The following is a 26,021-nucleotide window of genomic DNA, read 5'->3' as shown; positions in this document are numbered from 1 at the left end:
CTTCAACATGGTTCCCCCCGTTGCAGTGTCGCCGCTCATCAAGGTAAAACATTAATTTTGTAGCTTGTATAGCTTTTATTACTGTAAATGTAAATGGACAAATATGTCTAAGCCACAGTCTGTCCCTAATACACGCAGACTCGCGTTAATGGAAGTTAATGTATTAGCATCTTAGCTAGTGTTTGCTAGCAGTGACATTGAGAGGTGAATGCTTCCTCGCAAACGGTTGCTTTCTGCGGCATCTTTCACATCTGACAGAGGCAGGTATTATGACTAGTAATACCCATGCCATGTTGTTAGGCTGAGTAATAGTTAATAGTGTTGTGGTTGTTGTTCACTACGTATGCTGAAAGGTCAGAGAAAAACTGGACTTCGTCCCTTGTCACGGCTCATTTGGCGCACTTCGTTTAGGTTTTTGTACGGTATCGTGACCACACACGATGTTTTTAAATATGAAATTACAAAATTAAGCATAAAATGGTAGTTATATATCAGCGATTGACAGTAACGACAGAACAGGCTGTGGAAATTAAGTTCATCTTGTTCATATGATATGAACAAGATGATAAGATGAACAAGATAACCGTGCGTGAGCTGCGACATATGAATCACGCATGGTTAGCTGGTTATTCACACATGTTTCGCTTGATAACATGTTTGTTAACACCATATGTTTTCCATTTCAGACGGCCAGATGGTCTGCCCTGCTACTCGGCGTGATCTACGGCAAACAGCGATTTGGTAAGTCCATGTGTGCGCATGCGTTAACTGGTTTGTGTCAGTGCGTAAAAGGAAAAACTTGGAACAGAAAGTCAGGAATGTACATTGTTTGTGACAGATGCAAGGGTTTTATTTTATTTTTTACTGTACCACATATCACAGCATTTATACCCTAAACAGGAGATGCACCAATTGCAGTTTTCGTGGTTGATTCTGATTTCTAGGATCTTCTCTTACTGAAACAACTGATTAGGTGTTGCTCAAAAGCAGGTGCAACAGATTTGTTTTTCTCTGTTTCATAGCTGCTCATAGCTCATAGCTGCTTTGAGCTCCTTTGCTAACACCGAGACTTCATGCTTGTAGTTTAGCCACTTTGCTTTTGTTAGCTAAAATTTCCAGGGTCTTTTAAAACACATACATTTTCTTTAAAGTAAAGTTTTCATAGAAAGCTTTCTTTTTATTCTAAGATAATTTTATCTGCTTTAGTCATTTAACTCTTTATCTTTTGAAAGTCATAAAGCTTCAGGACGTTGCCGCCTTAATTCTTGAATTACTAAAATTATATTAAGAATGAAGCATGTAAGAAGGCACACATAATTAGACACAGACTAGTATGACAGAAGGAAAAACAGTTGCGAAAACTACTACTAACTCCAGGAGTTGCTTATTAATAAATTTATGTCACAGAGGAAGGGATATGTGCTTGCAAGGATTACTTTAGGGCACCCTTAATTTCCATGAAGATGTCTTTAGCACATGGGGAGGGGGAACTAAAGGATGGATTTATGAAGTCACAAAAGTCTTAGAAAATGAGGGCTATCTATGCTCAGATACACTTATGTAATGTGTCTTAAGAATACCACTGTGATTTCTAAGAATGCTTAGTGATGGGCTCTGTAATTTTTGTTAAGATTACCTGAAGCCCATTGCTGAGGAGGAGAGGAGGGTTGAGGAAGCGGAGAAGAAGGCCAGAGAGGAGCAGGAACGCATCTACAAACAACTCTCTGAAGGTAACGCAGAATCACACACAGCCTTTGTTTGTCTGTCACATGAAATTAGGTTTGTTTGTTTTAATGCCAACATATTCATGTTTCCTCATTCTTTTTCTGTCTCTGCAGCAAATTCTGACACCATCCTCAAATGAACCATTTCCTGACTTATGTTGCTGAACAATAAATATTTCCAATGTAATCAATAAAGTGTCCTTTACTTTTTTTTCTTTTTTTGAATTTGCCTCGTATTAGTCGTCACTTCTTATTTTGAACTAAGCCTTTTGAACCTTCTAGTTGCGTTTGACAAACACACATGCACATTTCGTAACTCGAGCTAGTCTGTGTTTGTGTGTACACCTGTCCTTCAGTGGGAATTGAGTCTGGAGGAGGAGCGTGGTTGTAATCCTGGCCTAGTTTAGCAGCAATCCTAGGATTGGGGTCAGGGACCAGTAGTAGAAAGTGCAGTGTGGACAGAAGCGATCCCTCAATACTCTTGTGGGTTGTGTAATATTGTAACCTTCATAATGAACTCCATATTGCATTATAGCATTATATAGAACATGTTCTTGCATTATAATCATAATGGCTGGGGGTCAGTTAAGGCCAGGACGCGCCTTAACTGACCCCTGCATTCAGGATGAGGGGAAGATGAATAAATGACCAGATTCCAACAATAATGTTGGCTCTTGGTAAGTTTCACCATCACAGGAAATAAATCCACTCGGTTAAAAATACACTTGCTTTTATTGGGGTCATCATTGTACATTTGGAGCACATGAGGAGGCAAGCTTTGAAATGCTGACCAAAAAGTAATTTAAGTCTATTAAAAAAACATCCACGGTACATCCAAAGCACATTTAAATTGATTTGGGACCTAATGTTATCACACAGGCATTTTTATCATAGCAGTGCCATATCTGGAACACTTTAAATATTTGTAAATTGAAGCTAGCACAATGCATTTGTTATTCAGCTTTATGACTCTTTTTCTAGTGCTTTATAAATAATAAGGTAAGGCCCTCTAGCATCAAACTAGAAAAATATTTGCATCTTTATATTTACAGGAAGGGCGATGGTATGTACAAGTCTATACACAAAGCTCAGTTGCTTCTTCATGCTGTCTCAAACAGCTCTGTGTCCTTGTTGCCTTCGAGGCCTGCACTCAGGGATTGTTATAAGAATAGCCTGATGGCTCAGCGATTAGTGCTGCTGCCTCGCAGCACAACAGTCCTGGGTTTGGGTCTCGAAACCTGACCAGTCGTGTGGCGTTTGCTTGTTCTTGCTTTTCCTTTTGTATCCTTTCACATAAGCCACATGGTTGTTTGTCATTATGGTTACTCTTCCTGATGGTGAGCTCTGACTGACTCCTCGTCCTATTTGGGAGGAGTCCAGTGCAGGGAGAAGCTTTCAATCAGGGATTGATGTAGTACAACTCCCTCTAAAGCAGTTTGAGTAAACTTTCTGATCCCAGTATTTGATTGTGCTCATGTTGTAGCAGATATGAACAGAGCAAAATTAATTAAATCTCAGACAAAATCAACCAAATAAATCAGTTTTATGTGTGACCACCTGATTTCCCGCTCTTATTTAATAAGACATTTATAATTCTATATTTGGAAAATACATATCCGAGGCTACCGTCTCACATTCATAGACCACATACTGTATATTTACAATATAAAGGCATCATGAATAAGCATCTACAGACTTTTGCTGACTGTGAACTCATAAGTGTTCACTGTAAAACTCTTTTTAAAAGCTGTTCCTGTAGCACGACCGAACATTTACCTTTGGCTCTCTGCAGACAAAGTAAACAGACTCTCATTTGTAAATAGTGACTGGAAGTAGTCAACAGTGGATTACTTTTGAATATGATTAAACAATAACTCTATGTTCTGTGAAAACTAAAGTACTATAATAGTAAATATATGGAAAATTAAAAGCCCAAACATTTTAAATAATCTAAAGAGGCCCGAGCATTTAAAAAAAAGCACTGCACTCCCTTTCTGTACAGGATTATTGTTTACTACACAGATGTAGGCTGTGTCCTCCTGAGATGTTTGCCATGTAAATAAATACTTGGAAGAATTGGGGAAAAAATAAAAAAGTTGTACATATGAGAAACACACAACAAGCACACACACATTCACACATTGTCACTAACACAAATCCTTTAAAGATAAGCAAACTTTTTTAAGATCAGAGGAACACGAGATGCAAAAATCATCTTCAGTCTTGATTCATAAAAGTACAATTATTTTAAGACAGGAAGCAGCAATTTTGCCTCAAATGTAATCGCAGGATTTTTTTCCTTTTTTCAAAATGTGGTCAGTCTTTCCTTGATCCGAATTAATTTTTGGCTCACCTGGCCTCTTAAAAATAAAGCTTTGCTCTTCTTGGTGGAGATCTCGCCGTGTTCAGGTTTTTCCTTTTCCGACTGGACCCCCTTTTCTGAAGAGTTACTACAGGGCTGTGCATTCATATATCCGTCTCCCTGACTTTTTCTTTTGTTTGTTTCTGCTGGGGTGAGACTCAGTCTGTCATGAGTGTCTTCGTAGACCCCAGGAATGTCAGCAGTTCTTTGGCTGATTAGCACACAGAGCAGGTCTTGGAGCCAGACCCACCACTGGGGTTGTTTGCAGCCGCTGTTAAACAATTAAATATTCAACAAAAGGGTAAGTATACAATTAAAGCACTAGAAACCAAATGATCACTTGTGTTGTGGCTAATTTTAATATATGAACCCATTCTACAATCCAAACGAGATATTTAACTAAAAATAGACACAACACTTCAAAAATATTGGTGTTAGACCAAAGAAAGGCTGAAAACCTGGTGGAAAGTTTCATGACAAGTCAATGACATAGTTAGGTAGAAAAAGAGACCTCAGAGAGGTTTGGTGTTTCAGATGTGAAGCAAATTAAAAGCACTATCACCTCCTCTGGGCCTGAACCCATTCAAGATGAACTGAGGTGGAAAAAAAGTAGAAAACTGACATTATTTCTTGTTTTGTTTTTTTGTTTTTTAATGTTGAATCCTCCACACTAAAGACGGAGGATTCAACCTGGCTTACTATCAGCATGCAGCTCAACAGTGTAGAGATGGATTAGTGCACATGATGTGAGTAACTTGCCCTTCTATGAAGGCCCCATTAATGCTGAATGATATTTGAAGGTTTGGGCACAGCATATTCAGCTATCCATTGAATTCTGCATGTATTAAACAGTCCAGACACCAAACTGGGCTAATTGGTATCGATTTAAAAGTGGGGTTTTTTGTTGTTGTTGTTTGTTTTTTTAGCACTGTGAAAGGTTGTCTCTGTGCTACCTTCAGATTACTTAATAACTTTCAAATCATTGCATTTCTTTTATTTTTGCACTTTACATTGTTCCACCTGTTTGGGTTCAGTGCTCTGCCTCTCTGAGTCAACAACCTTTTTAACAGTTCCTTGTAGGGTTCTGATTATTGTAAAGACACACCCTACCTTTGCTGGCTGCCGCTGCCTCTTTAGCAGCTTTTTCTTCTTCGATGGCTTTGAGCTTAGCCTCGTACTCTTCCTTTTTGGCATTCCACTCCTTCCTGTTGTTTAAGATGCCATCCAGCATGGGCTGGATTTGTGGGTGGAAGCGAGAAAACTCCTTAAAGATAAGATGCAAAGAAGAAATGAAAAATTAGCATGGAGCAGCACAGAAGAGGGGAGCTGTACAGGAGATGGTGATGCTCCATTGAAAACACAAATACATAATAAAAAAAAATAACAATAAGAAGAAGAATTGACCCAGTGGTTTAAATGTGTTCAGACTAACCTAGTTTTTGCACAGAAACAGTGACAGGAGCCATGCAGTGCACATATTCGGTGAGCAAGAATGTAATAATCATTATTACCTTGTAGACAAACGTGCAGACAAAGTCAATGAAACCACACTGAAGCTTTGGAAGCTCAGCTGACTTGTTCCTGTCCATCATGGGCTGGTGGGAGGGACAAACATTTAGCGCAGTCAGAACTGTCATATAATTAATGAAATCAGTGCAAGTCTGTAGCTAATCACACACACTTCCACACATGGTTACATTTTTACTTTAAAATAGTAAAAACGGCCTGTATTTGTATAGCGCTTTACTTAGTCCCTAAAGACCCCAAAGCGCTTTACACATTCAGTCAACCACCCAGTCACACACATTCACACACTGGTGATGGCAAGCTACATTGTAGCCACAGCCACCCTGGGGCGCACTGACAGAGGCGAGGCTGCCGGACACAGGCGCCACCGGGCCCTCTGACCACCACCAGTAGGCAACGGGTGAAGTGTCTTGCCCAAGGACACAACGATGGAGACTGTCGGAGCCGGGGCTCGAGCTGGCAACCTTCCGATTAGAAGACGAACTGCCAACTCTTGAGCCACGATCGCCCCCAGTCACTTCACTTTGTCTGAAAAAGCTTTATTTTTTTACTTGACACTTGTCTTATGACGTCCTTTGCCTCTGTACGAGTAGTTCACCTTTCCTCAGGTGGGTTTCTGCTCAGCTACATAATGAGTGCGATCCCTAAAGTGACGTGTGTGGGCTGCTGAAGAGACACTACAACTTTATTCTGCCCTTTACACATCTGTAATAAGCTAGGAAATATAGTGCTGGACATTGTATCTAGCTGGCAGTATCATGAAAAAAACAACAACAAATGAATAATTATACATTTAAATGTGAAACAAATAAGTCTATTTTTATGAGCACAAATACACTCCAGCAGTAAATAAACTCACAATGGGTTGCTGCTCCAGTACAGTCCTCTCCAAGTCACCCTGTTCCCAAAACTCTGCTGCCACAGACAAGGCGACCTGGAAGACATACAAACGTGGTTATGCTCTTAAATAATGCAAAAATCATTATTTACTCATTTGTGACTCAGCTTACTATCAACACCAATAATTTCTGTGCTTCTCACCTTGCTCTGAACTTCCCAAGGCTTTGTGATTGCGGACAGGTCACATGCGGTCATCATCATGGCCCTGAAATAGAAAACAGTTTGCAGCCTCAGAGAAATGTGCAGGAGCAAGTAACACTGTGCATGTTAGCTGCACTCACATGACAATCTCTTTTCTGGTTGTTTCTAGTGACATGAAGTCGACCCATTTCTTTTCATCCTCATACGTATGTGAGAGGTCCACAATCTTTTGGAACATGGTTCTCTTCCTAGAAAGGTGCAAGGAGAAGAATCATTTACTTACTGTTTGTCTACTTTTTAATGTAGTTTGACAGTAAAAACATTAGAAAAATAAGACATTTATCGTCAGGGAGCAAGGGCAGGCAAATGAAAAGTAGTACTGACTTGAAATAAAGAGCCAGGTCAGTGGCGATGATGGCGATGTCCATGAGATGGATCACGTGGTCAACCTGTCGCCTGTTAAGGTTCTGATAGATATTCAGTGTCTGCATAGGAGAGGAGCAAAGAAATGTCATTAGTGACCGAATAAAGAATACAAGTAACCTAAGCTAATCTCTCGTTAGCGTCTTGTTACTCACCTCGTCAGCCAAGAGGAACTTTCCAAACTCTAGATGGTGCCGTTCCAAAATGGAAGAGCCGTGTAACTTGGCCAGAGGATTACCAGATCTGTTGAATGAAAATAAAAATCCTCAGATACCAGCAAGATTTCAAATGGGACTGAAGTCGGTTATCATAATAGTTACTATATATGAAAGATTTTAAAAGAATTTACAGGCTTTTTAAAACATCATTCAGTTTATTACCACATTTTTCCCCTTTTGTTTTCAAAAGATCTCCTGAAAGGTTAAAATGTGCAGGTGAACTTTTAAGATGATCTAATGCTCATTCTGAACTACAAGTGAATGCATAATCACTGTAGTAATGACTGTGGATCACTATATCCTGTGTGTGTATATGTGTAGCTATGGTTCATCAAATGAACAGAACAATGACGACTCACTGTTTCTGTTTACAAGCTGATTGCTTGGCATAATTCAGAAATCGTGTAATTACTTGATTTGTGCCTTAGATTTCACCATTTGCAGCCATTTCAGTGACATCTGCAGCACATGCAGCAGAGTAGCATCGAAGCTAAACGGCCAGTAGTTTTTTTCCTTTTTAGGGCATGTTGCTAATTACTTTATAGAACACGTTGCTGGAAAGTAAATGAGAATTTACCTCATCATTTCCCCCTTTCAAAATAAACCTAATATAGTGACTACGTCAAAAATTCCTTCCTTAACTTTTCTTTTTATCATCGACCTGCCAGCAGGCCCACTTTACAAGCACTCTTTAAATGACCATAACTCTGTAATTGTTTGTGTTAGAGACAAAATTCAAACTGTTTCAGAAAGAGGAGAATCTCTTTACTCGGATTACAAGGTATTGTAATTATATTGCACAAGGTACTGTACAATATATTGCTAAATGCTATATAATGCTGCAAACCTTAAGCAGTTTTCTTTATTTTGTTGTGAGAAATCAAAAAGTTCCCATAAGCACTTACTTGACCTGGTATAAGTTATTTGTCCCTCTGTGATCAATATCGTGAAGGAATCCTGCGGTTATCATCGCCATTACCTCCAAGTCAGTGTAGTATCGCTTCAGCATTCCTGTCTGAGCACACAGAGACACACAAGATATTGCCCTGCTGTGTATAAAGATATACATTTAAGCTGAGGTAAATGGAGGTTAATAAAATTAAAGAAATACCGTCAGTAGCGTAAACATCGTCTGTCCAACATTAAAGCCGTGACGCCAGTTGTGGTAGGTGATCCTTCTGTACCCTTTGCTGACTGAATACATGAATCGAACCAGCACCTGAGAGGAGAGCAGCAAATCATTAAATCTATTTAAAAACGACACAGCTCCAAAAGGCTGTTCACAAACTGAAGATAAAGATGCACACTTGTGTTTATCTGCATTACCTCTTGTGGAATCTGGAACTTCTTGACCACACCGACTTCATAGTACATCTGGATCCCGCACTTCACCAACTCCATCTCTGTGCAATTAAAATCTGAAAAGCGGAACTCATAGATCTCAAACTTCTTAATTAGTGGAGGAAGGTCTTTTTTCTGTGAGGGAAATGAATGAAAAAGAGACATATATGGAAAATGTCAAACTTTTCTGGTAACATATGCCAAATTGAGGGACAAATTCATGTGCTGGACATCAGAATACGCATGTTGGACATACCAGGATAGCTAGGAGCTCGTCCTCTTCACAGTCTCTGGGTTCACAGTCATAGAGCTCTCTGGTGTACTGGGAGAAATTACAAAAACCATTGATGTTATAGGTTTAAACTGAGGCAACAACGCCAAGTACAAAGATGGCAAGTGTTAGTTTGGTCTCCTACAAAGAGAAAAATTAGTGAATCTTGTCAAAAAAGAAAAGCTTTTTTTGGTTCTTTTTGGATGGTTTGCAATGTCTTTTGGTGAGGTGGGAGATCAAATGAGGCTGGAAACCTTTTCTATTGTCATTCATCTAAATACTCTAATGTTTACAGTCAGTTAACAGCTGGGAGAGAAAACACATTTAAACAGGACAAACCAGGATGTTCTGAATCTCATCATCTCGACATTTGACGTGGTAGAGCACCATGTCCTGAGCGATGTCTTTGCGGTTCTCAAGCTTATTCATCTTGTCGTAGGTGTCTGTGTTCAACGCTGACCATCCCAGGAACTGAGTCAAAGCCTGAGAAACAGGAAAATCATCAGAAGATGGCCATCTATGTTACACGTACAGCCTTCACCACAAACAGTGTCGGCAGTGGACTCCACACATAAACATAAAACAGATATAGACACTTTATCTTCCCAGATTACATTGGTGGGACTGTATTTGTCTTTATTTGCACTAAATGATTTTGTGAAGATTACTGTTACCTCCATGAGCTGCTCATCCTGATCATCAAAAGGCTTTCCATCTTTTCTGTTGTAAAACGTGGCTACGCCAACTATCTCTTCCTTTTTGTTGACGATTGGCAGCGAGAGAACATTTTTTATTGTCCAGCCACTGCTGTCCAATGGCTCTTTCTGCAACACACAAGAAACAAGCAGACCTCATAACATATGTCTACATGCAAAAGGTTCTTTAGCTTTTTTTACAAGCAGAACATCTTGCGTGGCCTGTTTAAGCTTAGAACTGTAACTACAATCTAAAACATTGTAGCCCAAATACTTCAGGGGGTCTTAATAATAATGAAGAAACAGGTTTCATTTTAATCATGTTCATTTTCCAGTAAATCATTCTGTCTGGTTTAATGATGCATTTTGGTGTTTTCAAAAAAATTCAAGCTTAGTATGATTGTCTGCATATTTTCTCTGTTTAACCAGTTTGTTCCTGGAATAACTTAAAGATGATAACTGATTCAGATATCCCTCTTGCCCACTAGTCACCTGGATAATAAACCAGGAAGAAGCAGCACAGGTTTGATAAACCCCGACTGAAGTTTTAGATATTAACGTTTTAAAATTACGACAAACCTTGGCTATGGGTCACAGACCCCTGGGCGTTCCCGGATACCACTGTGACTGCCACTGCTCTGAAAGTACTCTGCACTGTTTTTTGCTTGTTTTTTGTCTGTTTATTTTTAATAAAGTAGCGTCCTCTCTACACAGTGACGTCTACAATATCTTACCTGAAAATTGAACGTCTCATCAGCGCCTGCATTCATAATGTTACAAATCTACGAGAGGGAAGAGAACAACCTGATCAGTTTGGAAATATTTATTAGGTTAAACTGGTTTGACAGCTTTCTGCAAGTAATTAAAAAGAAACTTACAAAGCCGCTCTCAGCAACATAAGTGGGAAGGCCACTACTCAAAGCCCAGTGATCTGCGGGAGGATTGCTATAAGACACACAGGCAGTAAATCAACAGATGTTATCTCTCACTAAAACTTTATTAATCTCTTTTATTTTTTCATCTAACCACTTACGGTATTACTTTGATGTCTTCCTTTCCGTGTAAAATATAATCAATCACTTTGTAGAAGATTACCTCCTAAAATCAAAATAAAACAGGAAGAAAGAGGAAGCAGTGTGTAGACATTTACTAGCAAAGGCAGTGCTGGTAATAATGTTAGATAAATAAAATAAAAGAACATACCCTGCCATCAGGGGTTACAGGGCCAGAGTAAGGTGCCTGCTCTCCCATCAAAACTGGCCAGATGTCAAAGAACTCCTGGAAGCAGAGAACGAGTCAGTAACTTCACGGTGGTACAAAAATACAGCTTAACACACACAAAGATACAGAAAGAAGCCACACCTTTTCCTTCGTCATGTCTAGTAAACCAACAGAGTAGCGGTCACAGTTGAGGTAGGCTCGGACTGTGTACAAGGCTTTGTGAAACTGTCGCTCGATGTCTGTCAGCTCTTCGAATACCTTGTTGGCTGACCATAGCAGCAGCTACAAAACATGCAAAATATACATTAAAGAAGGGTGAAAATTAGGTTAATACATGGTGCAAGTGTAACACTGCAGTAATATTTCTGTATCTACATCAAAGACAGCACATTAAAATTGCTGTACCTGTCCTTTACGCGTCTCACAGCTGTGGAGGTAACTCAGGTAGTAGATCTTCAAGTTCAAAGTGGCAACTCTCATATACTTCAAAAAAAGCTGTGAGGATGGAGGAAACGGGGTCAAAATAACATAAAAAATAAGTGGCAGAATTAAATTTGTGGTACAAAAAAATGCTGTAAATGAAGGTCGAGGGGTGATGAAGATAATGTACTATAAATATAATCAGCAACATCACATTATTATTATTATTATATTTATTATTGTGCCTTTTTTTAAACAGAGAACATACTGACCTTGCCCATATTTCATGCAATACTTATCAGTTGTAATAAGAAACTAATTGTCTTTAATTACAATCTTAAGGCTGACTGACTGTCTAAAGCTGATTGTCTTTACCTTAAAGCAGAAAAACATTGTTTACAGAATTGTGCACATTAGTTTCAACTGTGAGTGGTTCAAGCACGTGTGCTTTTGTGGTTTGGACTCACATCTTCATCTTCAGCAGTGAAATGTGGTCCTGTGGTCTTGTTCACAGCCATGACCACTGCCACCATGTCTTTGCCGTTGAGGATGGGTGTAGCCAGAATATTCCTGGTCTCGTAGTCTGTGAGCTCGTCAACAAATGAGCTGAAGTGCTGGTTCTAAAATGCAGGAAAGATGCCTTCAGAGCACATAGACATGTAATTGCTCATCCAGAAAACATTATTAATATAACACCGCAAAGGCTTTCATAAGGCCTTACTGAAAGCCGAATACATCGCTAGAAAAATTCATTTAAGATTATTGTTTTGAAGACAGAAGACTTTTACAATGTACTACAGTTAATGTGTGTACACTTATAGTAAATACTCCAACTTAACACGGTGACATAGAGACAATGAACAACTTTTATACAGCAGAGTTCTGCAGGAGCCAAGAGTAGATTTATTAGAGAATAAATAGAGTCTATAATAAGAGGTAAGTGTGTAGGTAAGAACGCATGATATGGCCCACAAATCCCACATTTTTATTAGTTTGTCAACTCAATTTAATTATGAAACTACAAAACGTATGATGCACGCTACTGTTCCTTTAAAATATAACAGTGTAAATAACAATATAAGGTTTATACAGGGATATAAAAGTAAGCTATCAAAGTGAAATGATCTGTTTTAGATTCCTGCTGACTAAATGCCAGAGGTGTCTAATCCACAGCTAGAGCAGAGCCTCATGGGATCTGAAAATAAATGGATTATGTCTGACAAGGGGATTTACACCTTCAGGTGGTCAAGTGTAGTGTGTGACTAGCTTTTCTTTTACTCGCCCTATAACCATGAGGCTTTAGGGTATGATATCTAATATATGTGAATATTTACGAAAGCAAACGTGCAAAAATGTTACTTTGTTGTTACTCTGTGAGGAAAAGAGCAGCGGCAGCTCCTGCTGTTTGATTTTAAAGAGGCTGATTTTAAAGAGACTGTAACAAATCTTGACATTCTTGCCTCTTTCATGTGCAACCAATGAGATTATCCAACAGAACTGAACAGATCATGGGTAACTTGCCACCACCTTTACCTTCCATTGGAGAGAATAAATGAGAATATAAATCAAAACTGTTATTGTGATATATTTATAACTGATTTAATTCTTAATTCTAGCCACTGTGTGTCACCTGGTGGTGATCTAATATGAATCACACCTTCATCATCTAAGCTTTCCCTCTAATTAATTAGCCCTCCCTCCTCCTTACCTCCTTGACGTTTTTCACATTAACTGACTTCTTGGTCAGAGCCACATTGCCAACTATTCCCATGTCCAGCGGATACACGATCTCAGAGTCTGGTGGCACAATGCAATCGTCAAACTCGGAGTCTTTGCTCACGTTGAAGAGTCGTGTGGCGAGCTCTCCCACGCCATTGCGCTGGCGGTACATGAACAAGCTGCAGCGGTCGGCGTGCAAGAGTGCGCTGACTCTTCTCAGGATCTTGAAAACCACCTTTTCCATGTTGATGTTCTCTTGCATGTCTTTGATCAGGTCATACATGATTTTGCTTTCCTCGATCTTGAAAAGGACAGAAAAATCACTAAAGATCAAAAATAATATTAATAATAAACAAAAAATAAAACTGTAACTTACCTGACTGAGCTCTTGAAACTGGCTGAAGTCGATCTGTTTCTCTGGGAGTCCTGAAACCTTCGATATGGTGGAGGTGTTCATCTTCTTGGCAAAGTACTTCTTAGCAAAATCAGGATTCCCGTTCAGGAACTTTTCCACGTCTTCCTTTTGTACACCCATGATTGCTTCTTCCTTGTCCTCTTCCAAGTGTCCCTGTCTTCTCCCTCTTCAGCTCAGTGATCGAGCTCCCACTACGTCCAACACTGCTCCTCCAACTTCCCCACCTAGAAATCGAAGACAAAATAAGAAAGGAAACACTTGCATAGTGACAACTTTCTAAACTTTACCCCCCAAGAAAGAAAGAAATCTTACCCAGATACTACACACAAAGGTGGGAAACAGAAGTGGACACATTCAAATGCAGGTATAAAAAAATAAAAAAAATAATCCCCTCTTGTTAGTGGGATAAGCAGACTGAGAAAGGGAGATCCCTGAGGAGAAGGCAGCGGGCTGAATCCAACAATCCCTCTGTCATCAGCAGATAGTGCTGAAGGTTAGTGGGGATCTGCCTACACTAAACTCATCAGCTGATCATGTAGTAAGGGATATGTAGGCCAAAGGATCCAGACACCATTGTGCTTTTGTCCAAAACAAAAGTAAAATATATACTGTCAGGTCCCTAAAGGAATAATTATTTTTTAGGTTTTCTGCTGGCATTGCACTACAAATTCAACTTGGCTCATTTTTTGCTGTTAATTACTGATTTTGTTGATGTACGCATTTAAGCATCGTGGCACAATAACTTAATACACAATAACTATAACTTTTCTTTAAAATTCTGAGGGGAGAATATAATAAAAAGCTTAAAAACCAATGAAAAAACAGCGAGTCTTCTTCGTTGGTCTCAGACTGTTTTTTTTATTGAGGTGTTTTAAACATTTAAACATTTGTTTAAATATATAAGCATTATAGATATACAGATATAGGTTTAAAGGCTCTGAAACCAATAAATAGAAATGATGGTCCTGTTTTTAAATTTCTGGGTCAATACAGATGTTTAAAATAGCAATTTTATTATTTTATTAACATTTTTTAAATTCTCCACTAATAATCATTAGTATAAATATATTTTCTATCTCTTTTGTGCTAGTCCAAAATATAAATAATAACAATAATACAATTTTACTCAATTTTACTAGGAATATTTAGCTAATACAAAATTGATGTGCACCACTGATAAACACAATTTGTAAATGTGTAAATTTACTTGTAAATGCTGATATAGCAATGGATCCACAGTAAAAATGACTAGTAAGAAAAACAAATATGAAAAAAACAAATTAATTAGCTGACTGATTACTGAAAACTTTAATGAAACATAAAATCAGTAAATAAAATATTATTTGTCTCCATATTTCTGCACTGCTGTGAATGAAAAATTTGTTGCATTATTAAATCTAAATGATTATAAAATCTACAAAATTATAAGATATATATTTGTATTACATACACACCCTTTGCTTTTCATGTCTACTGTATATGTTATATTTTTCAGTTACAGTATGCCAGTTCTGCCTCTCTCTCCCTCTCTCTGTCTCTCTCTCCTAGGTCTACCTGTGAAAGCTCTTTAGTTCCTCATTAATCTCGACCTCCTCTTTATAAGCTCTGTTTAGTTAAAACGCTGCCTGATGAGGTCAGCACCCAAACTCTGGCTTTCTCCTCATGTAGTCTTTAAACCTGTAATGCACATATAGACAGTGGAAAATGAGACGCTGTGTGCTTCTGTGGGAAAATTAATCCTTTGATTCAGTGCACTGAGGTCCTGTCTATAATAAGGTTTCATAAACATCTTAAACAAAAGGTCAAATACATAATCTCCTTCCACTACAATAGATTACTGGTACTGTGTGTGTCTGTGTGAGTGCGTATCTGTGCACATTCATGATAGGGTCAGGAGGTGTTTATTGATTTAGTTTGATAAGGATGTGTATGATGTGCACCGGTTGTGTTACTCCATGTATCATCTACACAGGAATCATGTACGCACTCACCTGAGCCTCACTATGCATGCTCACTTGTGCACCAGCATATTTCCTCTTCTTAGTGCTTTAGTTTACCTAATATGAATGAATGCTTAAATCTTACACAGTGACCAGCAAACTAAAGCGTCCCACCATCACCATGTTAGCAGCTCTGTGAAGTACTGAGACGGCCACATTATCAGCCACACAACTATAGTGTATAATAGTATAGTATAAGTCACCTAAAAACACTTGAACACGCATTTGAATCATCTTAGTTTTTAGTCTGGCTAAATTACACATATATAATTTTGTTTTCTGGCTCTGTTAATGCTTCTGGTGGTATATTCTGAATGAAGTGGATGGAGCTCCTATAAATACAGGAAGTGGTAATTGGAATATACCAAGTGTTGCCACATCACAGGGGTGGAATGGAATTGTTTTGTCAAAATACCTTGATTTAATTCATTGGTTTTGATGTTCTGTATGTGGTTGGTTTGGATTTGATTAATGTTAAGTTAAAAGTAACTGTTACACTAACTGTTTTTTTGTTGTTCTTGTTTGTCGTTTCCCATGATTCTTTGTTTAGTTTTGGTCAAGTATTTTTTAGACATTAGCTAGCAGTGTTATTTTTAGGTATGTCCCAATTTACTTCAGATAAATCCTGAATTTAGTTCAGGATTTGTAAAAGCCCAAAGTTTATTCTTAACTTTTTTAGGTCAGATAAACTTGTTTCCTTGTGCCTAATCAGTGGTCTCTAATACGGTACTTGAGCAAACACTTAAAGCTAACAGCTGCAATCAGCATGCTACAGCACTAATCATAGCAAGTAAAACAGCTTATAATGTAAAGTTCCTTGAAATAAATCTAATTGTTAATTTGAATAGAGACAAATTGAACTGAATCAATGACATTGTTCAACATGCTAATGAATAGTAATGTCTACTGTTTTCACCTTCTGTTAGCATGTGAACATTTTTTCATTAGCACTGTTAGCAAAACAAAGCACATATAAAGCCGATGTCAGTGTCATTTGTTTTGCATGTGTTGATCATGAACCAAGTAATAGAAAATGTTACCTAATTATGGGTCTGGATGAAAAGCCATATGGTCATTAATGTTACTACTATTTCAGTATTTGTCGAGCTATTCAATTCAGTTCAATTCAATAGTATTTATGTAGCACCAAATCACAACAAGAGTCATCTCAATGTGCTTTATATTGTGACCTAAAGACTCTACAATAACAGAGATGAAACCAAAGATGTAGACTTTTAGTTTAGTACATGAAAAAATGAAAATAAACTGAAAGATTTACTCACATATTAGCTTTCTTATATTGCAATCCTGCCATGCACCACACGATGGCAACAGACGCAGGCTAGAAAGATGTTGAGTGATCCATGATCTGCAAGTCTCCTATTTTTCCTTCTGTGTGGGCACATGCAGTGGTTATCTAAGCATATGTTACAAAGTATGTGCTGCCGAAAAGGATTAACAGACTTCCCCATACTTTTCACTTTGTTCTTTATTTTGGGGGGTTTCCTTTTTTTTTATTAGTCTTTATTAAGCATACATATTGGGGCACATCAGTCAATACAACTCTGCCTCAATGAATTATGAATCTGGATTGTTCATAATGAGTTCACTGAAAAAAAGAAGTGTATTTTCTCGTAAAGATTTCTCCTCTTGGGCTAAAAGTGAACTTTCCACTACATACTGTAGATGTCATTGACAGCATCCATCCATTGTTTGAGGCTTGGTGATTTGGGTTTATTCCACTTTTTTGCATTTTTATTTTTTATTTGTATTTTTTTGCAGGCTACTGAAAGTATTTTTACAAAGCTGCCAGTACTTTAAAAAAAATTTACTTTTTTTTTTTACATTTTGGGGCTTTCGCCTTTGATACATATCGTAGCAAATTAGCAAAATGACCGATACCAGATTGCCACCATGTTGTTTCCATTTACGGTCACATCAAAACATTTTGTTCAAACAAGGAACCTCAGATTTATACAAAGAACATCTTGCATTAAGGATAGAAAACATATTTTTAGTTAGAGCTCTTAAAGCCTAAGACCTACACACTCTAAAGAAAGGCTCACAGACCAAAAAGCCACTGATAAACACAATTTGTAAATGTTGTTTCCATTTACGGTCACATCAAAACATTTTGTTCAAACAAGGAACCTCAGATTTATACAAAGAACATCTTGCATTAAGGATAGAAAACATATTTTTAGTTAGAGCTCTTAAAGCCTAAGACCTACACACTCTAAAGAAAGGCTCACAGAAGTGTAAAAAAAAATTACCTGAAGATCATTCTTGAGATTTAAAGTAGTTGAAGGTCAAACAATGACACCAGTTTTTTTTTTTAACTGTTAGTAATTACTGTGGCCAGTTTCATAACCTTTACATACACATATACCACGCTTAGATTTTTTCAAGGTTAAATGAAAATACAACAGTATTATAAGGGAACTAACTGTATTTCTTCACATAGGAATTTAATGATGGTGTAGAGTACGTATTTTTATCAGGGATCTATTTCTGTTCTTACAAGCAGGATTAAACTGTATTCCTCCAGTCAGTGGAGAAAATAGAGCTGCTGTCTTGACTGACTTGTCATGTTTTGAAGGGAGGAAGGTTCAGGGCTGAAGCAATCAGCTTCATGGGCTCATCCGGTTAGAATAAGAAAAGCAGCCATCTAATGCAGAATTATTTTCAGGGTACTCCTTTTATTCTCAAATAAATAAGGCAAAAAAGGAAGGAAACAAAGACACACATGGACTGCCAATGCTCAGCTGCCGCCCCGTGTGGAAGTGCGGAAAAAAAACAGAGATTCAAGTTACTCATTACCTTAACATTACATAAAATAAAAACCCAAACAGAACCTCACCTCAGCTAAAGGAACAGCAGGTTGAACACATGAGATCTGGTCGGGATCCTGCCGTGATAAGGCCAGGAAATCAAAGGGAGTCTCATCTTCTGTAGCAAGGACTGGTCTAGGCAAACCAGTTGAAGGGATAGCAGCATCTCACTGAAGACGCTGTTTACTTTCGGAGCTGCACTAGTTTACACCGATTGCTTAATTTTTCACCGGATATCGGATTAAACAGGATTTGTAACAGTAGTAAGTCGAATATAAACAAACAGACACTAAGGTAAATTTTAAAACAGACACCTGTGGATATTATTACATGATGTAAAATGCCAGCAGTAATCTCAGGTGACCAAGGTCAATCCAGGAAAGTAGAAATCACAAACAGGGGTCTGTGTGTAAGTTTATGAATAACAATGCGATGTCCGGTATGTTCTTGTGGGCTTAGTTTGTACTCTTGTGAGGCCAATTCTCTGAAATTACCAAAATTCTTTAAAATATATATATTTTTTAACAGGTGGGGCACATTTTCTTATTTTACTCATCTATCAGTATTTTTGGACTTTTTTAAAGAGCATTACACCTTGATTGTTCAGCCAAAACAAGATGACATAACTAGATTGTCTACTTTTATTCACCCTCTCCTGCCTGGTGGCCTGAGCTAGTGTCCATTAAATTGTGCTTATCAATGAAGTGCATCTCAGTTGTTTACAACACTTTCCAGACTTGCCAAAGTATCAAAGCAAAACAGAATACAGCTCACATCTCAAATCAGTGTTTTCTGACCACGTTTTTATTATGCAGCTGATAAAAACATAGGTTTTTTGGTGGTTTGAGCTCCAAGTTGTTCTTTTTCTCTCACTTCACACACAAATGTTGCATGTGGGATCTAAGATAGAGCTTATTTCCTTACTGCATGGCTGTTTTTCAAGAAATGCATGTCGGAAAAGGGAGCATGTACTCATTCTTTCCTGTTTGTTTTCTCATCCTAAACAGACACGGAAGTTTCTCAGGTGAATTTGTACTATGCTAACACAGCACTTTTCCATTGCTGAAATTGACTTTTGACCTCTTGACCCTTTTTTGACCCCAAACTCTTTTGTTTTTGCCATTATTTTATCTACTAAAAAGAAAAGACTAACCTGCTTCCTCATAAAATACCTTTTTGGGTTTATCAAAATCCAGTAAATTTTGGAATTTTCAATTTTTCAATGTGGTGTCACACAGTGATTTTAGTCTCCCTCTGTCTTCATTGTGTAGCCTGGCGTTTTGTCCTTTAATTAAACTCCCAATAAAGATTCCTGGTTTTAATAAAATGGACAAAACAATCCAAACAATTGACCTCATTGTTTGGATTTCAGACATGCATTTTCATTACTATTATCAAATCTCTAAGTTTAAAAATCAACCACTGCTTGTATTTTGCACACAGTCAGACACATTTCACTTGCCATCTGTTGGCAGCATGTGTCTTGTTTTACAGCTCTTCCAGTCACTTACATAATGGTCTAATTGTTTTTATAGTAAGTCTTGGGCAGGTTTGAAGGTAAAAGCCAGATTACGTTAAGGATTTCAGACGAACAGGATTAGCTCTAGATTTAAGCACCTTATTTAGTCCCAGGCAATGAAAATCAGCCATAAGCTTGTCTGTGGTGCATGTATATAAAGGCAGCTTCTGACACAAGACCCAGCCTGGTGGATAACTGCACACAGAAAACTTATTTTTAACTCCTATTGCTAATTTAACCCAAAACAGGTATGACATTGAAATATTTATTTGAAAAAAATATCCTTTCAGCTACTTTTCGGGAATTTCTTTTAATTCTGTCAGTCGTGATGATCAGAAATTGTGTGATTTATGTTCCTTCAGCTCCCGTTAGGTTTAATTATTGAGAGTGGTGAGCTGGACATATATAGCTGTGAATTAGTCATTTTCCTATAGTCTTACATGATATCATTAATGATAGACTGGAACATAGTGCTCGAGTGTAAAATGAGATCTGACTGACTGTATCTCCGATTTTAGTATACAGACTCCAGGCGTTGTCGTGAACTTTCCAGAAATATTTTTCTTTCATCGGTGGAACTTATTCATTCAAATTTGTATTTAACAGCCTATTACAATGAATACTGCGGGCTCTCTTGTACTGAATCTTTGATTACTCTGAAAACACTGATATATAAGTTCATTACAGAATGGGATCCTCTAAGCTTGCCCTGCTGTTGGTCTTGGTGTCCTGCGTGGAACGCTGTCTGTCTGCCTCCTGCGTTGTTGATAGCTTCTCTGTGAAAGAGGACTTTGACCCCAAGAGGGTGAGTGAATTTAAAATACACAGACAGCAACAATGATGAACAACAAAAGGATAATTTCTGACTTTGCTTTTCTCGTTTCATTTTCACTGAAGTATGCAGGGAAGTGGTATGCACTGCAGAAGAAGGACCCTGAAGGCCTGTTCCTGCAGGACAACATCTCAGCAGAGTACACCATCGATGACGATGGCTCCATGACCGCCTCCTCCAAGGGACGCGTCACTCTGTTTGGGTAAGTTAAAAGGTCGGGTGCAGATTTTTTGCCCTCACAGTTGATGTATGCATCCATATTGCTGTATTACACTCATTATCTCATTATCTGCTCATTATCTGTAAGACCTGATGAGGTGAAGGTAACTTGAACCTTCAGTTTATCAGGTCAGCGGTTAAGAAAAGCTTACACGTGGTGCTTGAGTTCCAGTAAAGCTTTAAGACATAAACACATACACTTTTTAGAAGAACATTCTGGACAGCATTAGCTGCAGGCTTGGCTTTCTCAGGATTAGGAAGGATTAGGAAGAAACACAGTTTAGAGAGAGGGTTTTTATACAGGAATGTAAGCTTAGATAAGCATGCAATGAGCTAGGCTTTGTTTAGAGAAAGTGTAAAATATAGTATTAGACATATTTGTGTTTGTATCACTGTTTCGCAGCTTCTGGGTTGTGTGTGCTGACATGGCTGCACAGTACTCTGTACCTGACCCTTCCACACCCGGCAAGATGTTCATGAACTACCAAGGACTGGCCAGCTACCTGTCCAGTGGAGGTTGGTTCTGCACACTTGAACCCTCCCGTATATTTCTTTTATCCCCTCATTCCTCCTCACACTCCTCCTTTCTATAACTCAGGCGACAACTACTGGGTGATTGACACAGACTACGACAACTACGCCATCACCTACGCCTGCCGTACCCTGAAAGAAGACGGCAGCTGTGAGGACGGCTACGCCCTTGTCTTTTCCAGGAACCCCCGTGGCCTTCCTCCCGCCATCCAGCGTGTCGTCCGCCAAAAGCAGGACGATATCTGCATGGCTGGAGAGTTCCAACCTGTCCTGCAGTCTGGAGCCTGCTGAATCGAAAGGGATTAAGAGAAAGAGTGAGGAGCAGAAGAGTGTGCCAGCTAGCTGCAGTCTAGGTGGTTTGACACCAAGAAGTGGGAGAATGTGAGAGTGAATGTGCATGAGGAACACATGAAAGTAGAGGAATATCTGAGATCTTCCACTGTTTCTCAAATCCATCTACTGTCTGTTAAAGGAAAACATCAGTCTTCCAGAGTCTCGTGTGAATGTGAAAGCTAAAATAAATGTTTTTTCTAAACAAAATATGTCTGAAAAACATCCTTCTTTATGCTGCTCAAAAATCTGGCCCATAAAGAAGAAAATTCAACCTAAACGGACTAAGATAAGATGTTAAGTAGCACACCGAACCACAGAAACATAGGGAATGTTTGTCAGTGCTCCAGCTTTGAAAACACAGCCATGTAAAGTAAGTGGGTAATCCTCTCTGAGCCCACGAAAATGCAGCCAAAACCACGCAATACACTCGAGCAGTAATGAGCTTACTAATGTTTTGCGATCTTAGTCCTGTTATACTAACTCAGCTGAGGGTACTCTAGGGTCATGGATCAAATTAGGAGTGTTCTTGTCTGGACTGTTTGTGTCAGCAGGTTAGGCCTCACAACCACAAAGATCAACTGACCCTCTGTGCCCTTCTTTTTTTGTAAAGTTACAATACAAGTTAGATCAAATGCTGCAAGAGAAAGAGGAAAGACATCTGTCAACATAATAATACGTCTTTAATTTCAAGAATGACAGAGACAGAAATGCTTTCTATAGCTGGTGAGTGATTGTGTTGGTGTTCTACAATAAGCTGGAAAGTAATGTATTTACTCAGATAGAACCAGGGAGTTTTAGGGACTCTAATATTTTGTTGTTGGGTCTTTCTTGCTCAGAGATTCGGGGGATCGTGGATATTAGTAAGAGGAATGTCTGGCAGGCCAGTCTGGACAGTGTTAGTTAGAATTAGTCGGTTAGGCAGCAGGCTTAACTCTGATAGGATTGTTTAACGCCAATAACACCATCTCCTAGTTTCCATCAGATCTGCTAAGTCCCAGCAGCGCTTTATGCTTCTGTGTGACAAAAGTCTGCAATCCCAGTTTATTATTATCATTATTAGACCTTCCTCATAAACTCTTTCCCCCCACTCACCAGCCACTTCCTTGGGTACACCTTGCTGGTCCCACATTGGGTCCCTTTTGGGAGTTGTGTGAATTCTTCATGGTGGAGATTCAACATATTGCTGAAAACATTTCTGAGATTTTGGTCCATACTGGCATATACCTAAATGCACTGGATGGATGTTTTCTTTACAAATTAATCACCACAATAAAATCTGTCCAGCAGAGGGCAGCTAAATAACGTTAAACGTTAAACCCCAGGCTTGAAAAATACTACACAACCTTGACAATTTCATGAAGCATTTCATTCACTATTATCTCCCTTGATAAATTACTGGATGATTGGAGTGACCAACACGGTAACAGTAAAACATAAACTTTTATACTCCTTATGTGTGCAATCTTTGGTGATTTCAAATATTTAAACAGTTGCTTATTATATCTAATGCATTTCTTTTGTTGCCTTGTCTGCAGATGACAGATGTCATCACAAAATCCAAAGAAAAGCAAGCAGAAGTTTCCAACATGACTGCTCACAGCCTCTGTGGCTAAACAATTCTGCAGAAAAAACAAACTATATCAGAGACCAAGGCATGAAAAATAGAAAATAAATTATTAGAGAATGGCCTTGAAACGTTTTCCCATAGCACAATAACAGAAGGATAAACTTGAGCATGAAATATAATGGATTTAATTTACGGCAATATTTTGCTGAGATGAAATCTTTCAAATGCTGTCCAACCATCGTCTGTACTCAGAGAAAACTTGCAGTGCTTGTTTTTGAAACACCACGAGACTGCTTAATCCACAGATCTGCTTGTCTCCTCGTCTTTACAGTCATCTACTCGCACATTCTCTGTGATTCTCTCTACACTAAAGAAGTAATGTAACTGCTCTGCACTTCAGTGGACACAACAAAGGATGAACATCTACAAGCAGGTTGAGCTCCATAAATCTGCTACACTATACTGCCAAAAGTGTTTACTCGGCCCACCATGTCATTTATTTCAGACCTCCAATCTGGCCTACAGATTAAGAACAGCAGTCATGGAATTGGTTTTCATGGCCGAGTAGCTACATCCAAGCCTTAAATTATGAAATCCAATGCAAAGCATCAGCACGCAGTGTCGTGAAGCACACTGCCATTGGACTCTGGAGCAGCGGAGACTTGTTCTCTGGAATGATAAATCACACATCTCCATCTGGCAATGTGACGGATGAGTCTGGGTTTGGCGGTTGCCAGGAGATTATGGTGTGGGATTGTTTTTCAGGAGTTGGGATCAAGCTTAATTCCAGGGAAAGGAACTATTAGAGCTTCAGCATAAAGAGACATTTTGAATAACTTCATGCTCCCAATTTTGTGGGAAAGGTTTGGAATTGTCCCTTCCTATTAAAACAGGATTGCACACAGCAAGGTCCATAAAGAAATGGACGAGCAAGTTTGATGTGGAAGAATTTGACTGGCCTGCACAGAACTGAATTAGAACAGAGATTATGACCCAGGCCTTCTCACCCAACATCAGTGTCTGAACTCACAGATGTGCTCCTGGAAAAATGGTCAAAAAATAAATAAATAAACCCCTAAATTCCGTGGAGAGCCTTCCCACAAGAGTTGAAGCTGAGAGGTGGTAGCACAAAACGACAGTCTGGTGAGCCGACATCATATTAAACCCAACAGATTAAGAATGGGATGTCACTCAAGGGTGAGATGAGAGAATACTTTTGGCAATACAGTAAAAATACACTATACTGAAGTAAAAACATCTCATCAGGCAGACTGTAAACAAACAAGTTTGTCAGAGTAAACAGACTTATTAGTACTCTTTGATTAAGAGTCTTTGATTGTTAATTATTGTTTAGAGAGATTTCTGGTGTGAAATTGTGATTTCTTTCCTAGAAGGCCTCACTGTGCATCCTGTGCGGCTCTGAGGATGTAAATGGATAATATGAGTCTCATTCATGTAATCTGGAGTAAAGTTGTTCACTACTTAAATAATTACTGACATGGGTTGCCAGATTAATTTGTGCCACTGCTTCTAGCTATTAATGCAAAATTTTTGCAGCTCTTTCTGGATGAATTACCAGAAGAAGAAAAACATACAATATAAGAAATATATTCTTTATCATAGCTTTAATACAGAAGTAAGAATTAAATTTTTATTATACGTCTTTATTAGGTCCATTAGGTACTTATGGCAGGGGTAACTTTCACATCTGTGAATATACCTTTGTTATTTAACTATATTTATGCAGATGTTGCATTAACTTGTGTTGCCATTCGGATGATGCATTTTCAGCAATGGATTTTTTTAATAAGACAATTCTGCCTAAAAGAAACTATGTATGCTCTCAGCAGAGGCACACATTAGCTGGTTGCATGGTGAAACAGCTGAAATGCTAAACCGTGTCACAACCTGGGTCACAATGCCATGACCAAGAGTGAGATTCACACAAATGTCCCTTTAAAAAACTGTTTATTTTAAAGCAACATCCTTTAGGAACTTGAATTAACCAAGACATGTGTAGTCAGCACTGTGAGTGAGCAGGGAATGTAGTGTTGTTCAGTGAAAGAAAATTAAGCAACACACAACCAAAATCCCAAATGATTCATGAGGGAAGAGACCCACCCGGCAGCTGAGCTCTAAGGGATTTAAATTAGAGCTCAGCTGTTGCTAATGTTGCTAATTGGGAGCAAACCACTCGTCCGCTCCAAGAGCTGCAGAAAGGAACTGCCAAGTGGAGCCGATGAAAGGACATTAGGGTGAGGGTCATCACAACTGGCCTGTCTGCAGTCCAGTCACCTACTGAAAACATCTGGCAGGTTATGAAGTTGGAAATATTACAGTAGAGGCCCCAAACTGTCCAACATCTGAAAGCCTTGTTTTCAAATTGACAGCAATTGGTCTGTACAAAGAAGATTTTCATTTTCTGAATCCATGAATCTAGAAATTATTTCAGGCATATTAATAATTAATCTCGCTGCTTCTTGCCATGTAACCATGTGGCACTAGTGTGAGGCAGTTCTCAGAGTTTGTTTGTCCTAAAGTTTATCAGACTTTCTGTGTCAATTGCTTTATAACACTGTGAGCTGGCCGACAATGCATCAGCCTTGGTCTTTACAAACTCAGTGCTCTGTGAACAGGACTTGCATGTATCTGTCTTATTTATTCAGAGTAACGGGAAAAGGCGTTGAGTCAGTGGTGTTTCAGTTTTCTATACACGAAAATCTGATTAAATAAAACAAAACTTTGTTTTGTGGCCTTTTAAAACCACAGATTTCTATAAACACTCACAGAAAATGTATATTTGTAACATGAT

The 26,021-nt window shown here is 38.5% G+C and overlaps 2 protein-coding genes across 2 annotated transcripts; one reads left to right on the top strand and one right to left on the bottom strand.

Annotated features, from left to right (window-relative positions):
- Positions 1–2,437: 2,437 nt before the first annotated feature.
- Positions 2,438–13,866, bottom strand: pde6b (phosphodiesterase 6B, cGMP-specific, rod, beta). The gene is made up of 24 exons (XM_086300550.1): positions 13,690–13,866; positions 13,339–13,601; positions 12,952–13,263; positions 11,711–11,863; positions 11,229–11,318; positions 10,965–11,105; positions 10,806–10,880; positions 10,636–10,700; positions 10,481–10,547; positions 10,337–10,384; positions 9,582–9,731; positions 9,247–9,390; positions 8,893–8,958; positions 8,622–8,771; positions 8,407–8,514; positions 8,201–8,310; positions 7,233–7,320; positions 7,039–7,139; positions 6,795–6,902; positions 6,655–6,718; positions 6,473–6,547; positions 5,598–5,681; positions 5,197–5,350; positions 2,438–4,357 (listed from the first exon to the last, which is right to left on the bottom strand). Exons 2-24 carry the CDS (start codon positions 13,495–13,497, stop codon positions 4,302–4,304), a joined length of 2,568 nt encoding a protein of 855 aa, XP_086156676.1. The 5' UTR covers positions 13,498–13,601; positions 13,690–13,866; the 3' UTR covers positions 2,438–4,301.
- A 5,987-nt stretch (positions 13,867–19,853) lies between these two features.
- On the top strand, positions 19,854–21,849 carry rbp4l (retinol binding protein 4, like). Its single transcript, XM_086300549.1, has 5 exons — positions 19,854–19,975; positions 20,415–20,532; positions 20,625–20,761; positions 21,182–21,294; positions 21,377–21,849. The coding sequence occupies exons 2-5, from the start codon at positions 20,416–20,418 to the stop codon at positions 21,598–21,600; spliced, it is 591 nt and encodes a 196-aa protein (XP_086156675.1). The 5' UTR covers positions 19,854–19,975; position 20,415; the 3' UTR covers positions 21,601–21,849.
- Positions 21,850–26,021: the final 4,172 nt, after the last annotated feature.

Source organism: Aulonocara sp. 'chitande type north' Nkhata Bay, linkage group LG7 (genome assembly GCF_057382095.1).
Source record: "Aulonocara sp. 'chitande type north' Nkhata Bay isolate Kocher_YH1m ecotype deep benthic linkage group LG7, A_spYH_male_GT1.1, whole genome shotgun sequence".
Lineage (NCBI taxonomy): Eukaryota > Metazoa > Chordata > Actinopteri > Cichliformes > Cichlidae > Aulonocara > Aulonocara sp. 'chitande type north' Nkhata Bay.
The sequence above is the reverse complement of the archived record's forward strand: the minus strand, read 5'-3'. Positions and strand labels throughout refer to the sequence as shown.